Source organism: Boleophthalmus pectinirostris, unplaced genomic scaffold (assembly GCF_026225935.1).
Source record: "Boleophthalmus pectinirostris isolate CB_2022bp ecotype Guang Dong unplaced genomic scaffold, ASM2622593v1 HiC_scaffold_3, whole genome shotgun sequence".
Lineage (NCBI taxonomy): Eukaryota > Metazoa > Chordata > Actinopteri > Gobiiformes > Gobiidae > Boleophthalmus > Boleophthalmus pectinirostris.
This window is the reverse complement of record NW_026571299.1, coordinates 40313144-40326842: the sequence shown is the minus strand read 5'-3', so window position 1 is coordinate 40326842 and position 13699 is coordinate 40313144. Positions and strand designations below refer to the sequence as shown.

Here is a 13699-nt window from a genome sequence, read left to right as displayed (position 1 = left end):
ATCACATGGTGATAAACTGTTTTAGTGCACTGACAACATATCTAGCTAGCATTGCAACTTCATGTTAACTGTGCAGACCGCGGCGCTTTCTGCACCCAGGTTGCACACACATCCCCTGTGTTGGCAAACAACTAATCTGTCTATAAATCTGCAACTTTACCCAAAGTTAAAAAAGAAAAAAAAAAGGAAAAGTTAAATGAGTTAAATAAAAATAAATAGGAAAACTGGCTTCCTGGAGCGATAAGATGGGGTCAGTCTGTGGCCTTGTGCCCCACAGTAACAGAACAGTGAAGAACACTGGAAGAAGAAGGTTATATGAAGGGTTATTGTCATAAAATATTACCAGACTATACGACCCTTTTAGTTCATATTTTATATTCTTATAAGAACTATGGCCCAAGGTTATGATATGAATAACAGCAATCTTGAGTATAAGGCCTTTTTGCTAGAAATATTTTAAAACCTAAAAAGACCAAAATTAAGATCTGATCAGGTCTGTATATAGATTCTTTCAGTAACTTGACCGTCACCCTGGTGATCCCTGCTTTTAATGCATTGGGCCATTATGTCCCTAGGCGAGACACGTCAGTCACTTTGAGCTGAATGGTGCGAGTTTAACAATAGTGCTGGACATAAGATATAAAGGGTAGAATTATAAGCATATGTTTCAGCGTATGCCTTTTTGGTATGTATGGTGTTACAGAGTCTGGAATAGACTGTGAACAAACTGTCAAAAAAGTTTGAGTCAGTCAGGGCAAGTCTTTGTTGTGCCTTTTAAACTGAGGTTCTGGAGAATACAGTGAGATAAATATAAAATCCCCCAAAATACAAGGTCACTGATGTGTTGCTTTGAATCACACAGAGCCCTGCTCATGTGTGATCTAGCTCCCAACATGAGGCTCTGTTACAGGCCAAAAGAACAAAGCCCACATCTGTCACTGCACTGGCTCACAGCTCCTTTACAACCATTTCCATATCACATCTGTGGAGCCAACATGTATATAGAACATTATCAAAATCACAACAGGCAAACTCACTGTATGTCCTGTGAAGTGAGCATGTTCACGCGGGTCTATTCTTTACTATAACCTCTGGGTCATTCTATTATTTGAGGTCTTTTGCAGGAGTGTGACCAGGACGGGTAGAGTGGCTGGATTGCAGTGAGAAACACCAGAGAAGATGATGGAGGCAGGTTTAGCTTGGTCCACAATTTTTTTATTTCTTTGTTTCCAATATTCCAAAAGTGCCAGTGCAAAAAAAAAAAAAAAAAAAAGTGAACTTAGAATGATCTAATCAGGCGCCTTATATACTACTGGATAAAACCATTAAAACTACAAGGGGTGTAAAATAATCTTAGCTGTATAAAACTTAGTTAAAATCCTCCAATAAAACACCCATAGCCAAATAAACTACATAAAACCCAAATACAAAAAAAACACAAAAAAAAAAAACCCCTAAAACTAATTCCTAATAAAACACAACCTGAATATCCCAATAAAAAACGAGTGCCCCCCTCCCCAATGTCTGCTGTGATGAGTCGGCCGGAACTCTTAAAAGGTGTCTGGTTCCCTGGGGAATCTTTTCGCCAGACACCTGGACAGAAGACACGAGTAAGTAAAAGCACTAACAAATACCAAACATGCACGCACATCCCACTCTCACACTCTAAAATACCCACATGACACACACGCAAACACACACAACTCATATAAAATGCGGCACATATATTTCACGATACCCAGTTGTAATGTTCTGGTGTATCTCCGCACACCGGCGGCCCCCAAACCAGGAAGTGCCCGTCCGACCGGCCCACGTGACACCCGCTAAAAGTTTTCAATAAATATATTTTTTAAAACAATACAAATGTCTGCAATTCTTAATATGTGCAAATTAGCGTATCTTATAAGTGCTGCGTGCTATAAAGTGCAATGTAAATATATATAAAGTGCAAAGTGAATGAAAGTGCACGTGTAAATACTACGTAACGAACAGGCCATTCGTTACAAGGAGCTCATCTTAATCTGTATTTAAATACTGGGCCACATACTACCCCTTCCCTTTCACCGTCACTGCTGATCAACTGCTCTGTGCTCTCAAGACCTCCACAGGATCAGAATATACCTCATAATTCACTATTGTATACATTTTAATAATTATATTGTCAACATTTTCTCCAAAAGGTCCCATAAATATTCTTATTTTTACCAATGAAAGCATAAACAAACAACATTAATCCAATATTTACAACTTCAAAGCAGCCTACATGTTATCTTAATTACATTAGTGCTATACCATTACCCCACGCTGAGCCGACCTGTGAAGGAGGCTGCCAACAAACAGCCAAGATTTCACTAATGCCGTCTGCAGTTAGTTGCTCAGCTAATGTGTGTGGGGGTCTGTGCTTTTGCCTGCTCTCCGGGACGCTAGCGGGCCAACTGAAGAGACAAGGAAACTCAGCACCGCTCCGCACCATATGCCAAATATGTGTGTGTCTGCCAATTTGTGAGGGTGATGGGGTGGGAGCTGGTATGGGGGGGTACTGGTGAGTGCTGGCTAGGCTCATTTCTTGACAGAGGGAGATGAATAATTGAACACGAGCGGAGATGCAAGTTCTGATGGAGTTCAGGCAGTCACCAGTGTTGGGGAGTAACAGATTACATGTACCGGAGTTACGTAATCAGAGTACAAATTATAACTGTATTCACTTACAGTTACTGTTTCAGTGAGTGATAATTGGATTACAGTTACTTTGTTGAAATAAATGGATTACACGGTGGTTTTTTCCTGTTTTCACATTTTGGGCTATAACCATTTTTTTTTCTCGGTAATTCCACTCATTGCCGGACACTAAACCAGGTCTAATCCCAGGTCCAAACCAGGTCTAAACTAGGTCTAAACCAGGACTAAACCAGGACTAAACCAGGACTAAAACCACTTCTAAACTAGGTCCAAACCAGGTCTAAATCAGATCTAATCCAGGTCTAAACCAGATCTAAACCAGGACTAAACCAAGACTAAACCAGGACTAAACCAGGTCTAAAACCAGGTCTGAACTATGTCTCAAACAGGATTTAACAGGACTAAACCATGCTGTGTGGACCATGTCTCCTCCTCTTCTATCAATAATATTTTTAATATGGTTCAGTAAAGTCTGGGCTTTTATTTTCTTTTAGCAGACAAAACATCTTATGTTACGATATCCTGGTCTTTGCTTCTCTACAGCAAACCAAGTAATCCAAAGTATTCAGATTACGTTACTCACTTTAAGTAATTTAATGGATTATATTACAAACTACATTTTGATGTATGTAATCTGTAATCTGTAGGGGAATACATTTTAAAAGTCACCTTCCCAACACTGGCAGTCACCCAGTTATATTGTGATGAGGAGTCAACAAAAATGAAATTCAGAAAGACAAAAAACAATGGCTGGTTGCGGAGTTTGATCTAGTTTCAGAGTGGTACCGCTAACACTGATCTAACAAATTGATGTTGCGATGTGACATGATTTTGGAGCAGTAAATGGAGATTAAAAGAGGAGAAAAGCGCATATTTAACGCCTTCCCAAACTACTCAAACACATTTAATGGTAATAGTTGCTTTAGTCACTACTTTGAAATCGCTTTGCTGTGAAATAGTGCCGCTCTACCAACTGACCCATGCTAAAGAGTGTAACAGGGGACGTCTATTCAAAAAGCAGCGCATGCATTTTAGATTCCTGGTTAAATAATTCAGCAGAGCATCTTCCACTAAATGCAGTATCAGATCAGGCATACAAGTGCACATAACGCGTGTGCAAACGGTCCATTATTTCAGACAAGACCTTTTAAGTGTTTTGACTCTATCGCTGCCACCAAGAGATTTTCTTCCAGATGAATGCTCCCTAAGGCAAGTTACACAGTTTCAACCCAAATGTGAGATGTAATGTTATGAGCTTTTAGACATGTTATAATGCTGTTCCTCAACGATATCTCACTTAGAGTTGTATCGGGATTGATTCATGCATGTTCAAGTCAAGGTCATATACATAGGGTTCAAAAATGTCACATCTGGGCCTGGTCAAGCAGAAGTAAACAGCAAGGCCAAAAATTCAAGTTAATGCATCTGATATAAAAATGTATTGAACAGATACATATGTACTCTAGTTTATGAAACTGTTGACCTTTTTTCTGTACCATTTTTGGTTCTAAAGTTCCATATGTATGAAACATGGAACAAAAATTATTTCCCGAATTTCAAAGACCTGCAAATCATGTAAATAAATTACAATCATCATTTCATCATATCTTGTGTTATTCCATCTTTGAACTGTTGATGAAGGTACATGATTTTTCATATAAAATTTATTTAAAATGATAAAATTTGCTTGGAAGGACTGACATATTTTATAGAAATAGTTTCCTTTCATTTTGAAGTAATATTAAAGTATTGGGAAGAAAAATGCGACAAATGATGTAAAATCCTGCACCTCCTACTTGTTTGTACAATTTTCCCTCCGTTACTTTTCCCTCCGTTACCATGACCTTTCTTCATAAAAAATCTCATGACTCAAAATGTAAGAGGTTTTTCAACCTAATCTTGTACCATATGGTAGAAAACTATATGAAACAAATATTTCAAACCAGTTTGTTAAGGATATGGAAGTGAGAACCAAGAGTTATCACTGTTTGGATTTATTGCCCAAAAAGTGCTGCATATTTCATTCCCTCTGTTACCGACATGAGTTTTTAAATTTTTTGTCAACAACTTGAAAGAATATCACAGGTTTAACTTGACCCTGTTGGAGTGTAACTCTTTCCTACATTCTGATACTTTACTTATTTCAATAGTCCCTCTAGTTTCTGAATAAGAGACATTTGAATGTCAAAAATCTGCCCCTGTTTCCCTCCGTTACCACTTGACCGGACCCATATATTTCAAAATAAAAAGTAAATTAAAAGTAAAAGAAAAAAATATTGTTCATACATTATTATTATTAAGATCAGGCAGTGTAAAGTGTAAAGAAAACAGCACTGCGAAACAATAAACCCAGTGGATGAGACGAGATTCTTTATTTGCCCTCACATTGAACATAATGCGTTTTCTGCTATCTAAATAAGCAGCGTGTTTGGCCTATGATGTGCTGTGGTTTGTACTCGAGGACAAGGCAAGGGCAGGCACACTGGGGGGCCGGAGTTAAGAGGGTCCACACTGTTGTCACTCCAGTGCTGTGTCAAGGTCTTAGCAAACACCACCCCCCTTGTGTGTGCTGTTGGGCATATGTAACACCAAGTATTGTTCTATATGCAGACAACCTGCTTTGGGAAGATAATGATAAATTTCACTGCTCCAGGCAATGACAAGAAGAATAAAGGGAGAAGACGCATCGTATAGTGGTTAAATGATCGTGCCTGGGTAATTGACAAGGATAAATGCAGAGGCTGTGGTGGAGTTGCAACAGAAAATATAGTCCATACGTGGAACTGTGTTATGTCTCTGTCATGGTCGGTATTTAAAGTGACTTACCCTTCAATTGTTTCACTTTGGTCTTCATTTGAATGATTTTATCTGGGACTAGCTTGTCCATTGACACAAATTTACCTACTAAAAATATGTACTTTTGTAGTATTGCATTGGACAGGAAAACACAAAAAACTACCTGCTCTGTACCTTTTACTGTTTTAGAAACACAAAAAAACCACAAATATGTTTAAATAGCTTGCAGTGGTCTAAATGTATTCCTCACTTAGTTAATGCATTCGAGGCATCCTAATTATTTAACTGAATGTGTTTGTAAGTGCTTTTCACAACTCAAGAGTTTGCTCTGTAAGAGAGTTTTATGATCATGGTAAAATTAACAATAACTAGGATGCTAACATGCACTTTCTGATATCAGACAAGAAAATGCAGACAGCATTCAGCAGACAGCTTTTTACCTTCAAGAGCACCTTATACAATATATCTGTATTGGGGCAGAATTGTGCTCAAATACACTGGGGAAAACACTGGGTACAGAGCCATAGATGACCCTACTGCAGGGTGTCCAAACTTTTTTCATCAAGGGCCACATATCTAAACACAGATGAAGCAGAGGCCGATCGAGGGCTGTAGACTGGAGCTCAATTCAGTGAATAATTGAAATATGTGCATGTTTAACATGTTACTATGAACCATCAGTCTTTATTCATGCTCGAATCCTTAAAACCACACACTAAATATGAAATATAAGCTTTATCAAGGTAGATTCTCAAAAAACTTGCAGTAAAAAAATATTTTTTAATTGATGCAAGGTCATTTGGACCAATTCACCTGGAAGCCTGAGGGCCAGGAAAAAAATTTTCTGAGGGCCGCATTTGGCCCCCGGGCCATAGTTTGGACATGCCTGCCCTAATGTTGAAGAACATGCATGGTTATTTTATGTTGTGGAGTATGGATCTATTTTCCTGAAGAATACATAGTTGTAATTATTCTAATCACTGTTTTCCTTTCTTCTTTGTCTTGTCAGATACGGCCCTGTCCAGCCAGCAGGGTGAGTATACCACAAACACTCAGTCTGTCTCTGTTGGTACCAAGCCATCTGCGGTGGACTGTGCCAACCACAGCCACGCTTTATTTGTCTCAATGTGGAAGAAACCATTCTCAGATGTGGGTCTCAGCAGGGGGAGACCAGAGAATCACAAACATCATTTGCATCACCAGGAAGCTATTTTCCTCCCCATCACATTGCATAACACAACAAATGTTGAGACAAAGGCGGGGAAAACATCAAAAGAGTGCAATTACCAAAGCATCATCCCTACACCCATGTGGCCAATCAGGAGCTGAATTTAGCCCATTTTCCCAGTACGGCCTACTTAGTCAATTTACCCCCTTTTGACTGCAATCGTTCTCAATAAGACGCTTGTGTGGATTTGAAACAGAGAAGAAATGGATTTCCCACCAAGCTTTACGTTCTATTCCTATTTTTATTTGGACTCTAGCTCCCTCTGTGGCGCTCTGTTAATGGCTTCCTGTGTGAGCGCCGCAGTTGAATCACTTCATCAAACAAACCTGACAGACTTAGACTAGATGCGTGCATGTGAGCGAGTGTGTTTTCAGATTGCATTGTGGTGGATTGATGATGATTTTATGTCCAGTACACACAGTAGAGAACGAGTTGTACATTGGCAGAGCAGCTCAGTTATTCTGAAGGCCAAGATATGAAGTGGCTTATTGTCTATGATTCCAGTTAACTTCTTTACTCAACAGACAGTGAAATGCAGGCCGCGAGACAGACATTCTGTATTTGTTGTAATTAGCAAGAAGCATGAAAGAGCATTTATTTCTTCATAAAATATTCTATTTAACTGTAACTCTACCACCTCGCATGTTATCACTTTAAAAAAAAAATGGATTGCTATGTTTTCAAACCTAATACTTTACATTTTCTGGAGTTAAAACGAGACTGTATAAATGGACATAGCTAACCCCTTTACAACAACATTCCAAACAGGAAGTGAGCATGGACACACTTCCAGCTCCATCGACTCCCAGCAGTGTTGGGAAGGTGACTTTTAAAATGTATTCCCCTACAGATTACAGATTACATACCCCAAAATGTAGTTTGTAACGTAATCCAATAAATTACTTAAAGTGAGTAACGTAATCTGAATACTTTGGATTACTTGATTTGCTGTAGAGAAGCAAAGACTCGGAAATCTTCACATAAGAAGTTTTGTCTGGTAAAAGAAAATGAAAAGCCCAGACTTTACTGAACTGATTTAAAAATATTATTGATAGAAGACGAGGAGACACGTCCACACAGCATGGTCCTGGTAAATCCTGTTTTAGACCTGGTTTAGTCCTGGTTTAGCCCTGGTTTAGACCTGGTTTAGTCCTGGTTTAGACCTGGTTTAGACCTGGTTTAGTCCTGGTTTAGTCCTGGTTTAGACCTGGTTTAGTCCTGGTTTAGACCTGGTTTAGTCCTGGTTTAGCCCTGGTTTAGTCCTGGTTTAGACCTGGTTTAGACCTGGTTTAGTCCTGGTTTAGACCTGGTTTAGACCTGGTTTAGTCCTGGTTTAGTCCTGGTTTAGACCTGGTTTAGCCCTGGTTTAGACCTGGTTTAGTCCTGGTTTAGACCTGGTTTAGACCTGGTTTAGTCCTGGTTTAGTCCTGGTTTAGACCTGGTTTAGACCTGGTTTAGTCCTGGTTTAGACCTGGTTTAGCCCTGGTTTAGACCTGGTTTAGACCTGGTTTAGTTCTGGTTTAGTCCTGGTTTAGACCTGGTTTAGTCCTGGTTTAGTCCTGGTTTAGACCTGGTTTTAGTTCTGGTTTAGTCCTGGTTTAGACCTGGTTTAGTCCTGGTTTAGTCCTGGTTTAGACCTGGTTTTAGTCCTGGTTTAGTCCTGGTTTAGACCTGGTTTAGTCCTGGTTTAGTCCTGGTTTAGACCTGGTTTTAGTCCTGGTTAAATCCTGGTTTAGTCCTGGTTTAGACCTGGTTTTAGTCCTGGTTAAGTCCTGGTTTAGTCCTGGTTTAGACCTGGTTTTAGTCCTGGTTTAGTCCTGGTTTAGTCCTGGTTTAGACCTGGTTTTAGTCCTGGTTAAATCCTGGTTTAGTCCTGGTTTAGACCTGGTTTTAGTCCTGGTTAAGTCCTGGTTTAGTCCTGGTTTAGACCTGGTTTTAGTCCTGGTTTAGTCCAGGTTTAGTCCTGGTTTAGTCCTGGTTTAGACCTGGTTTAGACCTGGTTTTAGTCCTGGTTTAGTCCTGGTTTAGTCCTGGTTTAATCCTGGGTTTAATCCTGGTTTAGCCTAAAATGTAAAAACTGGAAAATACCACCATAAACATAAACCGTAATCTATTTATTTCAGCAAAGTAACTGTAATGCAATTACCACTCATGGAAAGAGTAACTGTCACTGAATACAGTTACTCATAATTTGTACTCTGATTACATAACTCCGGTACATGTAATCCATTACTCCCATCACTGACTCTCAGTCAGTTCCTGGCTTTGTATTGAAAAACCGTTTCCTCTCTCTCTGTGAGTGCTGCTGTCACACTCGTCAGCTGGAAATCCAAATATGGAACTTGGCTCCAAATTGGCCCCTATAACTGCCAGCATAGATGAGCTTCATTTGACTAGAGTCGAACACTATGGGTGACATCATACTCCCATAGTCCACATTTTTATGAAGCCAATTGTCAACTCTATCTTTACGTAGCCTGATTCTTCAGCCGGTTTCACTTCTTGTAAATCGTCTGATCTCACAACATTAGGATTTGTTCGCTCGATGATAGGCTGGTACTTTTTTATTTTACCAATTGCTGCTATTTGGTCGTGACATATGTATGTATGTATGTGCTAACGGGGCTAACTGTTATATTAAGCTTTTCCCAAACCCCACAGGAAGAAGGACAATAACATCCTTCCCCTTGATAAAATTCACCAAACGTTCTCTTTATTCTGGCTTTAAATCCTCGATCTCGGGAATCGTTGCCAACACAGAATGTGTGGCTCTTCACTGATTGGCTGGTGCTCAGACTCGCACTTCTGGGGTTCTTGCAAACCGTCTAGTGTATTCAGATTTTTGACCTAGTCCCTGGAGAGAAATAAAATGGTGCCAGCCTGGCTACCTTTTACGATAGAGTCAAGCTGTAAGAAAAATGCTTTGTTTGTTGAGTAAACTTTCCTGTTCAATTAACTATTTAATAATAATAATAATAATAATAATAATAATAATAATAGTTAATGTTGTTCAAAAACATTATCTTAACAAACAGAAATACTGTCCCATTTTATGATTAAATAGTTAAAATAATAATCAAAATGATCAGTTGTATTGTAGTTCTACATTGTTTTCTTCTTTATTGTTCCAACACAGTTCCTGTAGTACTGTATATCTTCTACTCTCATCACACTTGGAAACTTGGAGGTTGCAGAAGGCTTTACTGTTCTCTTTGTCCAAAGTTGGGTATGACTCACTTTGGAGATGCAAAGTGAAAAGTTTATTTGATGAAAGGATAACAAGGAGAAGTGCTACAGTAAACTAATAACAGTGGTCTCCCTCAAAGTGAAGACATGATGGTAGAGTTGGAGTTTGTGGTTTAAAGGGTTAGTCTCTGGTTTTATAAATAAGATACATGTATTCCTCCAAAGACATTATGCTTAAACAAAACACTTGGAATAAAAAGTTACTCTTGTCAAAGATTTGTATTCAGTCTGGGTGTTATCCTTGATTTTGACCTCAGCTTTGCCTTTCTTTACCAGCCTTTGGTTCACACATTAAAGTACGCCTCACTTCTCTCTGCTCCCACACATACTTTCTGTATCAATGATCTTAGTCGTATAATACCTTATTCCACGATGAAAATAAAGGCACCTACAGGAGCTCGAAAGTGCCAGCACAAGGTCTGCAGAGTTATGATCATCTTTTATGTAATATGTAGATTATACTAAGACTATGGATCACTGGGGTAAACAAAATATAATGGTCACAAAACTAATGCAGTCAGTCTAATGATAGCCCTCCAAAAGTACACCATTCAATTAAAAAGAAGACAAAATAAGACCCAGTGCACTGTTTCTGTCTTTTGTTGTCTTTTGATGAAGTTGAGTGTGTTGAGCTAGTGCAGTCAGTGTCCGTTTTGAGGGAAATTGAAGACAGTCAGTTGTGGTAAATCTCAGTTGTGTGTGTTTGTGTGTTTTTCTGTAACAAAATGAAATTGCCACTTCTATTAGATGTAAATTCACATTGTTTATGAGTGTTCACAATGGCAATGGTAATCGATTGAGCCTCTGTAGCCTGTGCATATGAGTCTAATAAGGGCCTTTGCCAGAGCCAGGTGGCAGTGGGAGGTGTCCTGCAGGCTTGTCCATGTGCGCGGTCTGCTGCTGCATCTTCTGCGCTCTAATTGGCTGTACCTGAGGCAGGAGGGCAAGGTGTGATTGCGATAAGAGAAAGCGCTGTGCTCGGCTGGTTTTAGTGCCCTTATCCTATAATCTGTGGATTGATTATGGTTTTTCTGCCAGCCGTGCAAATTGTTGGGGCCCATCAGTGGCACTAGAAGCACCTCCAGTCTTCTTCAGGCTGCAGTGTAATCTCTGTGTAGCACAGAGCTGCAGCACTCCACTGGCTCTGGGAGAGAAGTGCACCTCTCTGCTCAAGTGTGGAGGATTTCATGTGCCCAGATCATGGCTGAGCCAGCATGTGGTGTATGGCTGTATGGGACATGTACAACAATACTGCCCACAATTTAGAAATAAAATCTAAAATAAATCAAATATACACCTTATGATTTAAGTTAATATACAGTGCAGTACTGAAGGTTATGTTTAGGTTAAGGTTAGCCTTTATCATCCCCACAGGAAAATGTATTCTCTGCATTTGACCCATTTTTCAATGTCACTGGGGCAAACTGTCCTTATAGTGCAACTGGCAAATGATAATATTAAGTAGTAAAGTTGGGTTTTTGGGTGAAAATATATAGAATATAAAATAATAAAGCTCCTGAATATGCCACCGTACAGATGTCACTGAGGGATCTAAGATTAGAGATGTCATGTGTGGTGACCTCATGGCTAAAAAGGTGAAGGTGGATATTGAAACCTCATCCAATTTGAACCCCAAACTCTCAGCAGTGGTTCTGCATGTTTGCGTTGTATTGGCAGGACAGCCACTTTTACCTGTTCCCTTTTGGTGTGAGTGCAGCAAGGCTAAAGGAGCAGCTAATGGGCCGCGAAATGTCCCCAGTGCTACAGTAACAACACAGGCTAATGGAGCACAGCCCTGGTGATACAACACAGAGACAGAGAACCCTGACAACGGCTGACCCCTATTTAGGAACAAACAGTCAACCTTCACATCATCATCTTTTACTGCTATAATTATGAAATGCAGCATCAATTGTAATTAATTAGTTTATCTTACGTACACTATATTATAATAGCAGCTAAAGATGACTAAAAGAGAATAGTGGGCTACTCTTACATTGCTGTTTAATTTTATTTCTTTTATTTTGTGTTTATGGATATGCTTATACAGGGCCTATAAAATGAACAGTTCTATTGATAGTGCAATGAGTCAGTTAAGAGCTTCAGGAAGTTAGTTTGTTGTTTAAGTAGTTAATGCTGAATTGCTTTGCAATTACGTAACAAAGGCAAAACAGGAGCACTTGTTTGCCTGCTTCCTGTAGCTTTCTTCAGAACCATCATGTGATGGTGTTGTGACATGTTTTGTTGGCTGTTGACGTGGTTTTACATGTTCTTATATGCAAGGCAAGACAAATCACAACAGCAGCACATGGAGCTTCTGACCCATATGGAAAAGGCATAGATAAATCATACACCATTTTAACATGTTTCATATGAATCCTAAAAGATTTGTATATGACAGTGAAAACAGTTACAAGATCTTTGGTAAATATGTGCAGTATGAAACATATAAAACTTTGTAACCTGCAAGAACTGAACATGACACTGATCCCACACACAATCTCCTCACAAGTGTTGGACAAAGGTCATTTATTTCATAGAAAAACAAGTGAAATGATGATTGTTTCCTTAAACTTGATTGTTGTGTGTGTGTGTGTGAGAGTGAGAAAGAAAATTATCACAGTGTGTGTCTGTGTGTGTGTGTGTGTGTGTGTTTGTGTGTGTGTCTGTGTGTGTGTGTGTGTTGGGCAGTATGGAGGTAAACACAGTAATGTAAATCTTGCATTACAACCTTAAAAAACATCTTCCACTGATCTCACAGTGAACAAACATCAGACTGTAAAAATATTTTTACTCTGTAAAATCCTAATTATCACAAAGGTCTATAATGACTTGTAATATTCCAAAAAGCAGCTACACACTTATGTTTTTTTCACATGCCTCAACTGACAAGACGTCATATCAGTTACAAATACCAAGGTACTTGTATTTGTCCTCAATATTTGCTGTTGTTCCCTCTGGAATCAGCAGCTGGTTAGTGCAATAGGAAAGTCACTGGATCCACATGGTTGACCTGGGTTCAAATCCCTCTTCAGACTTATATATAATTAAACAATGCAAACATTACATGGAATATATAAAGAAAATGTAGTTTATCATGAACATTACCTGTAAATGTCATGCAAAATGTTCACTTTATCTTTCCTAGTTTTTCATAATATAGTTGTATGAGAAAAATGCAAAAGGGGGACAGTTTCAGGAGTAAACCACACATGACACATATGAACCTTATATAAAGATTTACTACAAAGACACTGGTAAAAGAAGGCTTTAGGAAGTCGCTGAACCAGGTTAAGCAGCCAGAAAAATGCTCCTTTCTGACAAAAATAATTACTAGTACTTAGATTACAGTAACTGAAGAATATAGAATTATTTTTATGCTTTTTGAATATAATTGTATGGGGTAGGCAATTATGCTTGTTAAAGTAAGCATGAATGGTCAGTTTTATTGAAAAAGATGAACCCGGTGATTTTCTCCTCACACATCATCTACTACAGAGCACTGCACTTTGCTGCACCCATTTAAATGTTCTGTTCCAGACTAAATATTTGTGTTTCTATATGGAGCCGGACAGTTTATTTGTGTTTGCCTCTCTTACCAATGGATGTTGTGGTTAACAGAAACATAAGAACCATGAGCCTTGACACTGATGATATCGTAGTACTAATAATCTTAGTAAATCATCCTTGGTTATATCCATGTGTGAAAGAGGAAGCCAAATTCTTTCAGATTGACTTTTAAAAGCAGCA

At 38.9% G+C, this 13699-nt stretch overlaps 1 protein-coding gene across 1 annotated transcript in view; it reads left to right on the top strand.

The window, feature by feature from the left end:
- Window positions 1-13699, top strand: part of LOC110171178 (cadherin-4-like) — a 345743-nt gene that overhangs the window by 147120 nt on the left and 184924 nt on the right. Inside the window, 1 exon segment of the mRNA XM_020936869.2 lies at window positions 6485-6508. Coding sequence (XP_020792528.2) covers window positions 6485-6508 — 24 coding nt within the window.